At 43.1% G+C, this 18,056-nt stretch overlaps 1 protein-coding gene across 1 annotated transcript in view; it reads right to left on the reverse strand.

The window, feature by feature from the left end:
• BMP6 (bone morphogenetic protein 6) overlaps window positions 1-17,428 on the reverse strand; it is a 149,494-nt gene extending 132,066 nt beyond the window's left edge. Inside the window, exon 1 of the mRNA XM_016138249.2 lies at window positions 15,921-17,428. Coding sequence (XP_015993735.1) covers window positions 15,921-16,554 — 634 coding nt within the window. The 5' untranslated portion in view covers window positions 16,555-17,428. The remainder of the gene's footprint in view (window positions 1-15,920) is intronic.
• Between the last annotated feature and the right edge of the window lie 628 nt (window positions 17,429-18,056).

An 18,056-nucleotide genomic window follows, 5' to 3' on the forward strand; every position in this document is an offset into this window, starting at 1 on the left:
ATAGATCACGACTTGAAATTTGTTTCCTCAAAAGAGAGTAGAAGTAAATCAATATTTACAGTTATCAACATGGAGAGAGCCAAGAATTCATTGTGGAATTGTAAATGAAAAGCACTTAGGTAAGAGTTTGGTAAAACATGTTTGCTGCCCAGTAGGAAAAATCATGTACCGTAGTTGACCTTAGGGAATCATGGAAATAAATTCCTCATTCCAGTGAAATGTTCTGGTGACACATTTTATTTTTGTAGTGTTAACAGGGCTATCCCTGTTGTCTCTGTGGTTTTAGTGATGCAAGGTGGCACTTCAGAAGTTTCAAATCTGAGCTCAGCTTCCTATGAGCCAGGCCCCAAGCACCAGAAGGACCAGGAAAATATAACACCCAATGAGAGAGACAGAGAAAGATCAAGGGCATGAGAACGAGCAAGCATTTCTACAGCTCTAAAAACAAAGGATGACCCATTTGCTTCCGAAAAGAGTGTCATCCAACACTGAGAGGGGAGTACAAGTGCTGTGATTAGATGACATCCTACAGACACAAGATAAATTGTGATTCTAACAATATCCAGAAAAATGGAAACAAAATAATACAAAGGAAGGGATAAATATTACAATAGCCAAGATATCACAGCCTTAAAAGTCCTGGATAATGCAACATTAAACACTATTACTTGTTCCTAAATATAGCTAAAAAAAATTAAAAACAGTATATTAGCCAAGATGTGGAACCTAAGTGTTTTTCATTGATGAATGAATGGATAAAGAAAATGTGATGATAGATAGACAGACAGACAGATTCACAAGAGAGAATATTATTCAGCCTTGAAAAGGAAATCCTGCCATTTTCAACAATATGGATGAACCTGAAGGACATTATACTGAGATAAGCTAGACACAAAAGGACAAATACTATACAATCTCACTGATATGTAGAATCTAAGTCAAATTCATAGAAGAGTAGAACGGTGGTTGCAAGGGCTTGGTGAGGGAAGGGAGAAATGGGAGAAGTTGGTCAAAGAGTACAAAGTTTCAGGTACACAGATAAATGAGTTCTGGAAATCTAATGTACAGCAATATAAATATAATTAAAAATACTGTACTGTATACTTGAAATTTGCTAACAGGGTAGATCTTAACTGTTCTCATCACAAAAAAAAAAAAAGAACATGGTACTGTGTGGTGATAGATATGTTAATTAGCTTAATTGTGATATTTCACAGGGTATCGAATCATTATGAGGTATACCTAAATATATACAATTTTTATTTTTCAATTATACCTGAATAAAGCTGAAAAAACAATATTTGAGGTTGCAAAGGGAGTATATACTATATAACTTCCTCTACATCTACATATATTTTAAAAGTATAAAATATCAAAATTATCACTTGATGGGACTTACAAATATAGGTCTCAAATTACTTTCATAAATACAACATTGACGTTCATCAAATAAAATGTGAAAAAGAACTACTAGATTTGCTACTTCTGTGGCCTGAATCAATTCCATCTCTCTCCCTTTCCTCCATGCTAAAACTAATATACATCCTGGAAATGAAAGTGTTTATGTCTTGCATACTCTGGTAGGGAGAGCAAAATTTAAGTGGAATAAGGAAGAAAAAAAAAAAAAAGCTCTCTGTTCCAAGACCTACCTGTCTCATTATACATAATTTAAGTACTGAAGAGTTGTTTAATTTTAAACAACTTTTATAACAGTCTATAAAAAGAGAAACATCACATCTTGTATGTGCTTACTCTTAGTTGACATTTTTTCCAACCTATTTGGACACACTTGTGCCTACTTAAGAAATCTCTCTGGATTGGCTGCTCAGAGTTTAATTCTGCCTGATTCGTTTCACCAATGGTCTGGAAATACAGTGAGGCAATAATGCACGTCTGTTCCGGGCAACCAACCAAGAGACCACCCCCTCCCTAGCCAGACTGCTCTGCTCCTGGGTAGGGGTATCTCAACTTTGCCCATGGCTTTGATCTGTTTTTGGTTTTTAAATGCTCCCTGTTGCCTAGTGGGGAGCTAAGTGACTTTGCTTCAATAGACATTATGTCACCCCCTCAGCCCTTATGTAAACAGAATGTCTAACACCTTCACGATGTAAGCCAAGCCAGCCGGCCTAAAGTAGAAGCTGACAAGATAAGTATTTTGCGTAGGCACCTGCAGGCGGAATCGTGCCTCCTTGCATGCAAGCCTGCTGCTAGGTACAACCAGACACTTAAATTTAGACTCAGCAGCACTTTTTTCTGACTCCTATTAATACTTATTAAAGTCATAATGACATCAGATAGAGGGAAAATAATATTTCTTCTTCCTGAGGCCTTTTTTTCCTAAACCATCTAGAGAGTCACTGAACATAAACCTAGAAAGAAGGTAACGTCTCTTTTTTATAACCACTGCTGCAAATGCAAGTTAATAAGCATTCCTCATATCTCCAGTGTTTTAGTTTATAATTCTCTCATTGAAATGTTTGATATTATAGTGATGAGAGAAAGAAAGAAGACAGCACACACCAAATTTATTTTATTTTAGAGAAACCGAGTATCAACTAAGTAAGGCACCATGCTAGGTACTTGGGGGAGGGGGGAGGTCAGGGGGGAGGTGTAGAGATACATAAAGCATTATACGGTAAAGAATCAGAGAAGCTGGTGTTAAAGGTGATTTGCCCAAATCCACACAGCTGAGCCAACACTGGACTGGACCTCAAGGCTCCCAACTCCTTCCTGCAAGCCACATGGAGCTCATCAGCAAACATACAGCTGAAGTTAGAATTCCATTCTGTGGTGTTCTGCACTAGAAAAAGGCACTAGGTCCCCGATATCCTTCCAAAGAGTCAGGGCATGTGGTCAGCAAATTTCTGAAAGGCTTCCTTGATGAGATAACATTTGAGCTGGGGTTTAAAGAACAGATAGAACTGAGAAATTGGAGTGGGCAATTGCTCAATGTAAATGGGAGAAATCATGAGAAAAGCCAGAAAAGGGAAATCACGGAGCGGGGTTAGTCGGCTGAATGATATGCATACAAAAATGACTGGAAGAGCTGAAATTGAAAGGGAGTGGAAGTCAGATGGCATCTTGGCTTGATTCAGTGGGCCATAAGGATTCAATGAAGGTGATGGAGGAGGGATAACACATCACATCTGTGCTACAGAAAAACTGAGCTGGTCTTAATGTAAGGACAGATTGGCAGTAGAGGAGACCAGCATAGGAGTCAAGGCCAAGATCATAAAGCCCTCATCTAGGGAACATGGGGAGAAAATCGAAAAAAGAGAAGTCAGGAGTGAGGGAGTATAGACACAGAAACAGTAAATCTGACAAGTGACTGAATGTGGGAGTGAGGGCAGAGATTGAGGAAGAACCTGAGTAATTAACACACAAGTTCTCAAACCTTAGTCACCACTCTCAATTCCAAGTGAGTTTGTTAAAATGTAGATCCCCACACCAGATTTCCTGAGTTGGGGCTGGTCCAAGAAGTTGCATATGAACAAATAGCTAGGTCTGTGCTGATCCAGAAACTCTTTGTGACTGGCCTGCAATGAAAGAAGTACAGAAATGGAGACTACCTAGACAGTTTGACAGCAATTTGACTGATAATTTTATATCAATGGAATCTAACAATTAAAAATTTCATGTGCGCGTTGAGTTTTTCCATTTCACTTTTCTAGTAATTCATTTTTAAAAAATTTTACAATATTATGAGTCCATAGAAATTAATGTTTTTAAAAAATGAAGTGGTTCCTGCACAAAGATAGTTTGAGAAACACTGAACATATTATATGATTCTAGTGTAGAACCACACTTTGAATACATGGGTTAGTAAAAGAGAAAGGAAATACATGAGGAGGTGTTCAGAACTGAGAGACCTCCCTATACCTGACATCTGACCTTCTGAAAACACCGGCTGCTGAGATCCTCATCATCGTGGTCCATTTTATCACCAGGCCACTGAGCCTCCATGGTGGTTCACTTGAAAGCCTGGCACTTGCCTGGCATTATGCCTTATGGCTATACATAATCTTTTCTCTCCTGTGGCTGGATGTGCTCCCTCCACCCAAACCCATGGTTATCTCAGTCCCGTGTTGTAGATCTGGTGCCACATGAATCTTTTACTGTTTCTCAGGAAATGTTCCAAATCACAGCAGCAGTCCAGAGGATGAAAAAAGAGTGAACAAGCAGCACTATAGAGGCTAGGAAAGAATTTCTTAGAAAGATTGTAAGATGGGAAAAAAGAGTGTCTAAGTGATAAAAGCTTGCAGGAAAGAGGACAAAAACTCAGGACAGAAGTCAGACATCAAAGGGAGAGAAGAAAGTGGGTGGTGGGAAGGAAAGAGCAACTTCCCTGAATCATGCAGGTGGTGGTGGGGGCGGGGGGGGGGGCGATTAACATTACAAAACTGTTTTACTGTGTCACTAGTGTTACCTGTAATATTAATGCTACTCTAAATAATAATTTTCTCCAAAAAATCTCCAAATTCTCCTCTTACTATCTACTAATGGTTAATGTAAATTTGCAGCTATAAAAGTCTCAGTTTTTGCCTTGCTGATAACACCAAATAAGTGTCATCGGTCATTCTTTAAGGCAAAAGGCCATGCAGGTATATAATACTTACGTTTTCTTGCAAAGAAAAATACAGTTTCTATTTAAGCTTACACAACATTTAGAGAATAAACATGGGGAAGAAAGTTGAGGGTAAACTGGAGTCTACTTTCATAAATTTCTTGGATTTGTGCCCTACCTAAATTGACAGAATTTAAAACAGAAACGCAGGGAAGCATCTTTGTGATTTTTCCAGAAGGAACAAATTTTTTTTAAACTTGATTATTTAGAAACAAGATGCCAATAGGCTCAACCCCCAAATGCCCCAGATGCTTGATCTCAAACTTAAAAAAGACATCAGCCTATTTTTATTATTTTCTAAAATAAATATGAAAGGTGAGATATAGGATAAAGGCCAGTCACAATTGCAAAAAGCAGGCTTGACCTCAGAGTTCTCTGATCCAAGAAAACAATTCACAGACATCTTCAGCAAAGTCCATTCTTAAGGATGTCCAAAGTATATAAGACAAAAGCATGAAGAGCCACGACATCAATGAAAAACAAGAACTTCACTGCACTTCCTGTCCATTAAAATTGATTATTTCATTCTCTGGCTTAGGTAGCTGTTTAAAAGAATAGCTCTGAATATATTCACTAACTTGATTGTGGTGATCGGTTCACAGGTACACATATATGTCAAAGCTTACTGTATAATACACTTTAAATAAATATTGTATGTATTATATCTCAGAAAAGGCTGTTTAAAAAAATAATCACTCAGAGATAATACAACAGAGAACACTCCTAGAATTGATTTCTGAGCATCATCCAGTCTGGGGTTTCTCACCTGTGTTCCAGGGAATTAGAGGCTGTAGCAATCAGGGTCTCGCTGGAGAAAGAGGAACCCCTGCAAACATTCACAGAAGAAGGAATTTAATGCAAGAAGCGAGTAGTAGAGTCATGGGAGAACTAAGTAGCCAAGCAGGTCATTGTGAGACAATCCATGGATTAGCAACAGCAGGAAGCCTCTTCCACCTACAAGAAGAAGGGGAGAGCGTGGGGCCTTCCAGAGAAAACTGAAGCCACGGAAGAGCAGTAGCAGCTGGAAATGCAGCCTTCTAGAGCCCACCCACCCCCGCCCCGCCGCCCTACAGAGAAGACCAGGGGAAGGGTCAAGAGTGGATCTGGGAGCAGAGAGAACCAGGTCTGACACAAGGGTGTTTCAGAATAAAAAAAAGGGGGGGGGGGTGGTTACAGAGTGAAAGTAACTTAAAAAAAAAAAACAAAACTGTTAAAACAAGTTGGCAGACTTCTTTACCGTAGAGCTTGCCAGGGCTTTAATATGCTAGTAAACTTGTAAATCTCAAAGAGAGGAATATGATATATAGTGCTTCTGTGATCTCCTTTTACAGAACATGTTTGAAAAGTAGTGTTCTATGAAACACTATTTGGAAAATGCTGATCTAGCCCAATATTCATATTTAATAGACAAGGAAAGAAGACCTAGAATTTGGTTAAGTGGCTTAAACAAGATATTATAAAAAAGGACAATACTAAGACTAGAGGGTAGAGTCAAGCTTCCTGAATGTTAATCACTGAACTTTCCTCAATTCTGTATTGAATAGGCCTTAAGCACCTCCTAGCATCATCAAGTGAACCAGCTACTTAACCATTGTAGTAAGCAATGAGTCATTTTGGTCATATAAAATACTGGGCTCCACGGAGATGAGCATAATCTGCCGTTAGGTTAAAGACAACAAAAGGCACCAATACTATGGGAAAAGAACAGATATAGCAGAGGAAAAAAATACAACAGAGTTACCGAATTTATTAATGGCGGTGGGGGGGGGGCGGAGAAAAAGGGAGAAGGCAAGAGAGGAAGAGAGAAACAAACCTCCACTGGGGACTACCTACATCCCTGCAGCCATATTGGCATCCTCATCTAATAACGACTACACACGTGTGTGTACAACAATAGGGTCAACCAACCTCAATTTAGATTAAATAACCAAGTTGTCAGATTTGTGGGACTAGTTCCCAAAGCTGGTGTTAAGGGATTCTGCCCTAAATAGACCCCACAAAAATGTAAAGGCTTGTTCCATAGCCCCCTGGGAGAACACAATTCTCCAAATACCTTTATCTGAAGGCACCTGCGTCCTCCCATTACTACCCTCCATTAGTCTTAGCACTGCCGTTCAGTATCATTCCACTTTTGGCTCAGGTAAATGTCTATCCTATTAGAGAGAGAGTTAAACTACAGCACATACTAAGTTAGACATTATGAAACAAAGCTGAATTCCTCAAGCCCACTGATACTTCCATGGCCCTAAGCTCTTTCCCTATTTTCCAGCTGTTCATCTCTGCAGGGGTTGAGAGGGGGATAAGAGGTGAGTAATTTAACTAGAATTCAGTGAGAAAAAATGGATCATTGGCATGAGGAGAATTGAGGAGAATTCATGAAATATCTCACCTGTACAATATTTGTAAAGAAATGCTAACGAGTTCCCAAAATATCTCAAACAAATTGCTAGCTGTTCAATAGCACTCTTTAGAGTTGTCATGTTGCTTGTTTACATTATAGCATTTTCTCATTTGTTTATCATCAATCTGTGTAGCCCTTTCACACAGAAAATAGTTCAAAGCAAATAAATCTAATCTATATATCACTTACAAAGACCTCTGGATTTACAGAGTCTCTATTAATTTAGTTTTAATCTGATCTAAACAGTCTCTCCTGAGGAAAGCTTTTAAAGTCCCCAGATTCTGCCTCTAGGGCTAGGAAAAAATATATTTGTGTTTCTCAATCCAAAACTTGTACTAAGTTCTAATATATGTTTTCATAAAGGAAGGAAAATTATTTAACCCCTCCCCTAACAACCACCCCTCCCCCCCATATACACACACAAATTCAATAACTTACAAGCACAGAATTCCTATAATTCTTGTTCATTCTTCAGGCTTCTTTCTTTTACTCCCCCAAATCCTGCAGAGCATGGATCAAACAGGGCACAAGCCAGGCAGAAATTTAATCGTTCATATCTCTGCCTAAGGGATTGTCTAGGTACTATGGTGACAGACACCTCACTGAAAGTATGTAGAAGAAAAAAGATTTTTAAACTCCTGGATGAGAGAGTGAGAGAGAGAGAAAAAAGAGAAAGAGAAATAGAGAGACAGAGAGAAACAGAGGGAGAGGGACTGATTTCTAATGGATTTGGTATCAATATGGAAGTACAAAAAAAAGGCCTACATAGTCAATCAGAATTACTTATTTATACATCAACGTAGTAAAACACCAGAAACAAAATATTATTCAAGAAAGACATTCTATTTCTATTCTCCTAAACAGCATATTTTGGATTTTAAGATTTTTTATTGATTTGGTTTTCTGGTTAAATGTACAGCTTCCAAAGGATTTTTAGGGCAGTGAAACTATTCTGCATACTATAATAACGGACATATGTCATTATACATTTGTCCAAATCCATAGAATGTTCCACACCAAAAGTGAACTGTAACAAACTGTGGACTTTGGGTGAGAATGACATCATGTATTAAGGTTTATAAACTGTAACAAATGTACCACTGAAGTTGGAGGTGTTGATAGGCAAGAAGGCTCTTCATTTCAGAGCAGGCAGGACGTAGGAAATCCTTCCACTCAATTTCGCTTTAGACCCCAAACTGCTCTAAAAATAAAGAATGCAGTCAGCGGTAATGTAGTGGCTATGTGTAGAGCCAGAGGGAAGATAAAGCAATCGAGGGGATCATTTCACAAACTATATAAATGTCTAACCAGTATACTGTATACTTGAAACTAATAACAACATAAAATGCTAAAAAAATAGTAAATATGATGTGTATTTTTAAAAATGCACAGCTCTGTTGTTAACTTATTCTGATATAGGGTATTCAAATAAAATCTGGAAAAAAAGTCAAGTAAAACTTTCAGTGCTTCATTTTATAATTTGCAAAGCTCTGTCTTTACAATATTTAAAGATAATTCTTAGATTTAAAAGAGGGGAGAGAAAATAACTGGTCTCAGAGATTAAGCCAGGCCAATTTAAAAAACCTCCCAGCCTAATCAGGACATAAAATAGCTCACCGATATGGTTTGTTCATAGTCTGCTGATACACAAATCAGAATTTTTTGCCAGCCCATGTTCATGTACAGGAAACCAACAAGACTGTAAACACAGGAACAACAATCAACAAACGCAGATGTTTAAGGCTGGAAGTCACATTCTGGACAAGGTGAAAAGGGTAAGTGGCAGGAGAGTCATAGTAAGGACTGGGGCGGATATCAAAGTTCAGCGTGGAGCAGACCCACCAGGCTCCACTGCCAGGCACTGTTTTCTGCCTGCAGCGAAGCCACTCCACAACCCTACCCGCCGTCTCCCACCCCCCGCCCCTTCCCGGACAGAGCTCCGTGATGATGAGAAAACAATCTGAACATAAAATCAGCACTATGGAGCAAGGATGTTTCAGGCCTAGGACAATCCCGACCTATCTAGCAGGATCAGTAATCAAGGGCGTATGCCCATGAACCTGAAAGTCAGGAAGGCTCTCCCACTGAGAACCAGAACCTCATTCTGCAAAAATGTCTGAAGGGGAGTCTTCGACCCAGTCATCTGGGATTGAGTTAGAGATAACAAGACCATGGGGACCTATCAAGGAATTACCTGATGTAATTTAGATATCATCTCTATTTCGGACCCAATCTCTTTAATAATAGACATGGGAAGGGCAGGAAGAGAATTGGTGCCTGCGGACATCAGAGGAACAATGTGGCTCAGAGCGACATGGTTTTCAACTCACTTTCAGAGCAGAAAACAATTCTTTGGGGTCAGCTGTCCTCCCACACACCAAACAAGGGGTTATTTATAGATACGCATAGCTTTTTCTTTTCCAAAAAGAGTTCTAGGAGAGAATGCTATATCCAGTAAGAGAAAACTCATAAAATTCCAGATTTGGGCAAACCCACCCCTTGCCCAAGGCTGTGCTCTTGCATCCTTTTGTAATTTCTCCTTAATTACTCATGCCTGACCAACAACCTTATGTTTCTGTTCCCCTTATGTGTTAGGATCTCTGTGGTTCTGTTGGTTGTCCCTCAGCCTTAAGATATAACTAATGTGGTGAAAGGGAAATGATCCTGAATAAATCTAACACATTTAACTGTAAACATAAGAGATTAGATGATATGCAAGAATCTTTAAAGTTCTAAAGTCTATGATAGATGGATAACACAAATTTACCAATAATCCCAAACTTTTATAAATTAGAGAGAAAGCCCAGCATAAAAACGGGTTGTCTGTTGCTGGGCATGTTTCCCAGAAAAACAATGTTATGGAAGGTTGCTGTGACCCCAGCTAGCTCCAGACTCTAACTTTATCCATAAGGGTGCTGAAACGTAGGGTATTTACAATGGGAAAAAAATAAAGAACAATATTTTCAAAACACTAGTACAGAAAAATCCAATCAACTTCAGTGAACTACAATGTTATCTATTTCTCATGCCTGTGGTAGAAGATTAGCAGGTATAACTCTGAGGTTCTGAGAGTTTCTGGCATTCTCAAAAACTTTAAGGATTGACAGCTCTGGTTCTTTAGTAACTCTCATGTTCATTAAAACAGGAATGGTTTTCCTGCTCCTCGATACAACTGTCACCACTTTCATATATTCCAGGTGAGCCTGGGGCTATTTTCTGGTTCACAAATTTCCAGAAGGCAAAAGCTGAAAAGGGTGTTGAAGAATAGATGAGGAGATTATGAGAGGAGAAATATATCTAAATAAAAGCAACTCCACTGTCATGATGAAAACAGAGAAAGAAGGAGAACAGAATGCACTAGCTCTTTGTGGGAAACATAAAGGATAAAAAGATGCCAGCTGTGTCCCATACTAGTCCCAGGGTGACAGCCAGGGCAGCCGTGTTGCCCAGCTCATGGCTGGGTTGAACAATGGCCTCGGGGAGAGTGGGACAGAAAAGTTAATGTGTAATAATAGCTGTTTACATGCCTCGGAACTCTGCAAACTGTTTCTATCTTAGGGAGTTTCTATACTGATTTCCACTCCTTTTCCTCAGATATTTATGGAAGCCTCTGTCAGGAACACAATTATCTGATTAAAATATTGCTACTTTTCTTCCCACTATTGGAAGTGCCAAAGGTAATGTGACCAAAATTCAGACAAGGGTTGGAGAAGGAGAGGTGGGGGTGGGGCGCGGGGGCGGTAGGGGTAGGGGGCGGACAGAATAAGACTCAAAATAGAAAAATTAAGATAAAACTGTCATGACTTTATATTAAGAAAAAATAAGCATTCCATGGAACAATGTATTTTTAAATACAGGATGGGAAGCAAAGAGTGGAAGACCAACATGTGAAAAAGTTACAGAAACCTGGTTAATTATATACAAAATTTTACCTTCTTCATTTTCCTTTTGTAACAGCTCTAAATAAAGATGACAGCTATTATCTTTAAGAGTCTGCTATACTACCTTTGATATCTAATGTTCACCCACCTACCAGCACACCCCTCATATTCAAGTAAAATATTAATTTGAAATCCAACATTTAAAGTAGCTAAATTCTGAAGACACAGTGATGAAACATAACTATTAGAAGCTGAATAACGTTCTGAACACTGGGGGTTTTTTCTTCCACTTACACAGTTTGTTATATCACTGAGAATTCTACCTCCATGCTAATCAGAGGTAGGCTCTTAAGTAGAGGAACTAAGCATGATTAAGCATATTTAAAAAGGACTTATACCCATTCTTAGAAAGACAACTAGAGGAAACACCATCTGAGGTCTAAACAATGGTATCTGCTTGCCCTTTGATCTGAGTTTAAGAGAACACTTTGTACAACTTTTTGTTGAAATACCACTGAATTTCACATTTACTATTTTAAATCTCTTTAGGAGAAAATCTACTGCCTCTTTGAACCCCAGTTTCCAAACTACTTTTTCTGAGTAGCTTGCAGACATGGATTCATTTTCTGCTAACAAAAATCTTCACAAGTACAGGCAGCTTTAGTGAAAAATACTACCACTGACCTGTGTTTATGAGAAAAAGACAGTACGGTGTATCTGGTTACAAATACAAGTAGGGAATATTCCATTTTTCTTCTAATTTATGTTTCCCAAGAGTAATTTTGTCAGAAGATTGGCAGTATTTTTAGTATAAGTTTCTTATTACTTGTACTGATACATGCTGATTCCCTTTTCTGAGCATAATATGAGTCTTTTATTTCATTTTATCCTAGCACCTGAAGATCAACATCTCATTAATTCAAAATAAATAAATGAAGTCTGAAATGTAGACATTTCAAGAAACCTTTGTACTGGTCTCAGATGTAACACATATTACAAATTAATATACATACAGGTAACTAATACAAAAGAGGTTTAATAATACAGCATTTTGATATACATCAAATACCATGATACCTCAATGTCCTAAATGTCTTCAGTTACTTAAAAGTCTACCATTTCCAAATGATAACCAGATTAGTAAAATATAAATTTTAAATAAGAGATATGTCTGTATTTTCATTAATTCAATTTTTATTAAGCACCTTCTGTCTACTTGGAATTATGTTAGGGACTTATGTTACAACAGCAGATAAGCCTGGTTGTCTTTTGAGGCAGATATCCTAGAGGAGTGACAAATACATGAGTAAGCAAATTTAAAAAGAAAAAATACAGTCTTTGTGATAAGTGCAACCAAAGAAATAAACAGAGTGCTGTGATGGTAAAGAAGTGGGTGGGGGTGGCAGCAGTATTGATTTCTACAGGGTGGTTAGAAAAGGCTTCTCTAAGAAGGTGAATTTTAAGCTCAGACCTGAAGGATGTTTCAGGATACTTCTCCAAGGTCATCAAATTGGCAGGCTTGCTTATTAGGCTGCCAAGACACTTTTAGCATTAGAAAACAAGTAGAAAATGGCACTTGTGGCCCTAATTGCATGCAGGTTCATGAGCGCACCAGCTTCCCCAGGCACTCTGCACACTAGCCAGTTAACACTTAGGAGGTTACACACCCCCAGCCTATTCACCCAGAGGGAGTTTAAAACAGTCAGCATAAACAACAGTGAGCTGGTCCAATGACCAGCACTTGGGATATTCAAGAGAAATTTATCCTGTTGATTCATACTTCCTGATAGCTACTCTGGTTGACAAGGCTCGGGGTTTTAAATGTATTTCATGAGTAAATTATTCCTCAGTCCCAAGGAAAAATGTTGTTTACAACTATGTAATACTTTCTCTTATACTTTCAGTTTATAACTTATCTAACTCAGGGGATATGAGTACTTAAAAACACTTTACTATAATATGTATCTTTCTGTAGGTTCTTTAATAGATGAGTCATGTAATGCAGCAGCTAATGTGCCATTGACATGGATTAGCAAATCTGTGGAATTCTCCCGACATCCTTAGAGAATCCACATTGCTATGCAATTACTTTCTTCAAATGAACTGTCCTTCTGCTCAGAGCCCTTTTAGCCTCTTATTATGAAATCCCCCTTTCCTACTGCTAAATGGATTAAGATTAAATAGAATTGCTTGAATGGCAGGTGGCATGACTTTGTGACTTGAATTCTACTTATTTTTCCAGAAAAAACTTGGAAAAGGTTTTTTCCTCTAAGTACTCATGTTGAGTCCAGAACTGGACCTACAAACTAGTAGTTATAATTTGTAGTCAGAAAGCCTAGTGGTTTGATAGGAGGGGCTTGGGGCAGAGTTCCCTACCCAGGAATCTTTCAATTCCATATCAGCCAGTCCCAGGCCTGAAATTAACACCAGTACTGTTGAATTCTCTTGGAATTTTTCAGTGGGTTTTTTTTTTTTTTGGATCTTTGACAATCTCTCATGAAAAATGAAATTATCCCTATGGAGATACTATGTTAAACCATCACTTTAGCAGTAGTTTACAACCAGCTTCAAGCACTGTGACTCAGAAACAGTGTATACCTATAGACCAAGAAAGGTCAGAAAAGCAAGGAACAAGAATTTGGAGGTCATTAAACACAGTAAAGGTCATCATACTTTACAAACTTGCCTCAAGCCAACTCTCACGATTTCAAGTAACATCTAAAGTAGTGGTTCTCAAACACTGGAATCGCCTGGGGGATACTGATACCTAGTTTCCACCTCACATATTCAGATTTTAATTATGGGTACCACCTGGGCATCTGGATTTTTAAAAAGCCACCAGGTGATTCTAATGTGTACAGTGTGTGGGAGTCACTAACAAGATTGCTCTTAATCTCTTACTGGGATGATTTAATGATTGCCTTCAGACATGAAGATCTCTTGTGCCAGTGCTTCTTGACCATGGTAGCACATTAGAAAAACATAAGGCACTTATAAAAAAAAAAAAAAAAAAAAAAAAGATAGCAGAGACCAACTCAAAGATTCTGACTTAACCGCTCTAGGGAGCAGCCCTAGCATCCCTTTGTTAAGCGTCCTCAGGTGCTGCTAATGGGCAGCCAAGGTGCAGAATCCTGATCCAAGCCCAGAAACTATTTCCATGGAGACTATAACATGATTCTTTGAAAGAGCCAGAGTGCTGTTCTTCCTCCACTTTGTCCACGTTGGACTACCCGCAGGAGGCAGTAAAACACTTCCCCAAAGCTGCCAGGAAACCTGGGGGTTGGAGGTGGTGGAGTGGTGAGGGAGAGGGCAGAGGTGTGATCTATCTACTAAGCCAGAAGCAGCAGAGATGTTAGAATAAGGAACAGTGCTGGTCCTCTGCCTGTTCCCCCAACCCCAAACTTCATTGACTGGCAGGAGAATTTACTTAGAATGCTTCCTGGAAGCAACTCAACTTTGGATTTAGTTCCAAAAAATTGTGAGAGTTCTTGTCCAATCAGGACCCCTGGCATTACAAGTAGCAAGATTGGCAGGCCTTGAGCCTTCACTCCCTGTGAGATTCTATGTCATGAATTTCCCAGGAGGATTTCTGCTCCACTTGAATGCCAATCGTCCTGTTCCACATCTCCTCCGCTTCGCCCCCAGTCCTCCTTTCTTCCCTCCAAACTCAGCGGACTTAAGAATTATCCCATAGATATACTTGCAAAGAACTGGCCAAAATATTTTACATGGGAGTCATTCAAGTAAATAATGTCCTTAAATGACAGACAGAGGTCTTTGACGTGGCTTAGCGACGTGCGTGCTACTTTGGCAAGTGTCTGCTAACCCACTTTAGGGCCTGCGCTGAGCCACGCGTCCCACGGGAAAGGACGTCCGCGGAGATCACCCCCACAGTGCCGCTGCATCCACTTCGGGCGTGCCTACTGCACCCCCATTTCTCCCCGCGGAGAATGCATCCCCAGGTTTCCTCTATGGACGCTAAACTGAGTCATTCTTTGAATGAAGAGTACACTAATCGGAGGCATTGATTCTGGGGGGGCGGAAAAAAAGCCTTTCTTAACCGTTCTCACTTACAGATGAGAAAACTCCGGGGGGGAAGGGGGAAGGCTATGTGACTCCGTCCGGGTTTGCCACAGAACATTTGTGGCGGAGCTCGATTTAGACGCCCTTGAATTTCCATTCTGTTGCCTGGCAACTGGTTCAGACCAGCTCAGCGCCCAACCTCGGCCCCTAACCCGCACCCTTTCTCTGCCCGTAAAGCTTGGGCAGCATTGATCAGAAGAAGTTCAGCCTTTGGAGGCACTGGCGAAAGCCATGTGAGCAAGGGTACTGGATTGGTTACTCCAGTTAGGTTCGGGGTCCAGCCCCAAACCGGTGCCAGCCCTGCCTGGCCCGGATTGGCGCGCCTTCCGCGGTCCTTCAGGCACCTTCCTCTGCAACCTTCTCCTCCCCCCTCCCCCCGCCTCCAATTCCGTGAATACCACTTAACACAATCACGTCAAGTTTCCAAAGTTCTCAGCTGCTGTCAGATTCCCTGAATGTCCCGGTGGGAAAACTGGCATTCAGAGCATTAGGGTGCAGAAGAAAACAGGAGGGGAAAGAGTGTTGTGAAGCCTTCTCCTTCCCAGCTGGCTATACTCCGGCCGGACTTTTCTGCCACGGCCGAATTAACTTGGCCTGAGCTGGGCACTCTTGGGGAAAGCGAGGAACGTGCTCCCGGCGCCCTCAAAGACGCGCCTACGGGACGCCGCACTTTGGGAGCCCCAGGCCTCCGCCAGTCCGCCGCCTCCTGCGGCCGCAGCGCGCAGCACCGCCCGCGACTAGGGGGCCGCACGTGCTGCCCACCGCGGCGGCGCAGGTGGCGGGAACGCAGCCCGCCTACCCTCGCGTTCCCGCCTAGACAACCCGACCGCAGCGCCAAGGGCTCCTCCACCCTCTCACTTCGCACCGCCCCAGTCCCAGAAAAGTGGAAAGAGGGCGATGTCTTCGTTGTTACGCTACCCTAAATCCTTACCCAGGTTCACAAAGCTCATGACCATGTCTGCGTCGTTGAGAAAGGCGCTGTCCTGAGCGCTGGTCATTGGGGACGCGCCGCCGCCTCCAGGTCCAGGGGCCAAAAGGCTCTTGCGGTTCAGGGGGTGCGCAGCTCCAGGGGGCGGCTGCCGGAGCTGGGACGCGCTGGTCCCTCCGCGGCGCCCGGGCTGCCGCCTCTCCTCGTCCGATGTCCGGTCTTCGTCGTCGTCGTTGGACAGGGCGTTGTACAGATCCAGCATGAAGAGCGGCGCGGACTTCAGCCGTCCGGGAGGGGGCTCCCCGCGAGCCTGTTGCTGCTGGAGCACAGGGAGCTGCGGCTGTTGGAGGCCGTGCAAGGGCCGGGGCCGGTGAGGAAGCCCCAGCACGGAGAGGATCTCCTTCTGCATCTCCCGCTTCTCGTGCGTCTTGAGCCTGCGGTAGAGGAAGCCCGAGGAGGAGGACAGCGGCGGCTGCTCCGCTTGGGCGCGGGTCCCGCTGTCCCCCAGCAGCGCCCCCCCGCCGGCGGCGGCGGCGGCGGCGGGCAGGGAAGGCAGCAGTGGCGGGGGCCCGCAGCAGCTACACAGCAGCCCCCACCACCAGCACAGCCACTGCGCCCTCCGCCCCAGTCCCGGCATCCCCGCCCGGCCGGGCTGGCCCCGTGGGCCCCGCGAGGCGTGGAGCAGCGGAGCGAGGCCGGAGCGCCGCCGCTGTGGCCCTTGGCGTGAACAGCCCCCGCCACCTCTCGGCGGGCTCGCTTCCCCTTCCTGGACCTCAGTCCTTATCTCTCATGGTCCACTGGGGCGCCCCTAATTGCCCAGGCTTCAAGGGAGGAGATGGGGCAGGTCAACAAGAGAACCAGTTGGGTGGGAGGAGGGGGAGCTCCACACTCCCTTGCAGGTCTCTAGAAGCGCAAGGTCCAGACCAGGTGAGTCCGAGTCGGGGCTGCTCTGTAGCTGGCACCCTTGCCCCTGGGCAGGTCACGGCGCCGTGGTTCTCCTGCCTCGCGGCCGGCGCACGTGCGCTGCCCCTCGCCCTCCCAGGCGGCTTAGTGGGACCAGGAAGGCTGGGGAGCAGGGCTGCTCACCAGCTGGGGGGGTATGCCAGGCAGCATCCCCGCGCACACATCTCTCCTGCTCGCACTGCCACTACGAAGTTTACCCCGCCGTAGGGCCCAGGCTGTGGCGACAAAGAGTCCCGAGATGCCAATCTTCTTCTCGAGGTTTAACTCGCTTCTTGCTCACAAAGTCCGCTCCCCTCCGCCCTCGAGCACTGCCGCTGCCCCTCAAATTATCCGCGCGCTGCCTGACTCTCCAAGCAGAGGCGGCAGGGATCTTCCTTTCCGTTCAGGACTCTCCCGGCTGCCTTGCAAACCCGGCTCGCAGATGGGATGGGAGAGAAGGGGACCGGTGCGCGGAGCGGTGGCCGCGGCGTCGGCGCCGGAATTCGCAGTCTCCCGCCTCCTGGCGCTGCGCTACCCGCAGCAGCCAACGTGGGCTTTCTGGTGCGCTTCTTGCTCAGGTACCGCACTCCAGCCCCCGGGACTCCCCGCCCTCCCGTCTAACGGACAGGCGGGCAGCCAATAGAGATGCCCATCTCTCCTGTATTTAAATAGGTCCGCCCCCCTTCTTTCACCCTCCCTCTCCCGAGAGGCGTCGCCTGGGCGGCGCGTAGTTTTCAAGTACACAGAAAATTCTTGAAGGCACCCAAGGAGCCGTGAGGTAGCAAAGGAAAAGAAGCTATCACTAGTAAGAATAATCTGATCAACGCCTCAATATGAACTTTTTTATGATCACACAAAACGCCTCAATTAAACCAGCTGTTAAATCAAGGCCGCCTGAATTGAAGAGAACAGAAAAGTGATAGCTTTCTCATCTCTTTCTTAGTTTCTTTTGTTGATGTACTATAGGCGTTTAGCGGACATGTGGCTTTGAAAGGCAGCTGCTGCAAGTTGGAACACACCTTCCCAAGAAGCTGCTCACAAACTAGCCACCAAGACTGCCAAATGTAAGCCAGACCCTGCGTCCGAGGGTTCAGGAGCCAAACATCTTGACGTATCTCTTCATTTGGGCTTTGGCTTGGCTTCTTAAATTTACACCCAAGATAAAGAGGGTACAATCAGATAATATAAGAGAAAATC

Source organism: Rousettus aegyptiacus, unplaced genomic scaffold, assembly GCF_014176215.1.
Source record: "Rousettus aegyptiacus isolate mRouAeg1 unplaced genomic scaffold, mRouAeg1.p scaffold_m13_p_1, whole genome shotgun sequence".
NCBI classification, from domain to species: Eukaryota; Metazoa; Chordata; class Mammalia; order Chiroptera; family Pteropodidae; genus Rousettus; species Rousettus aegyptiacus.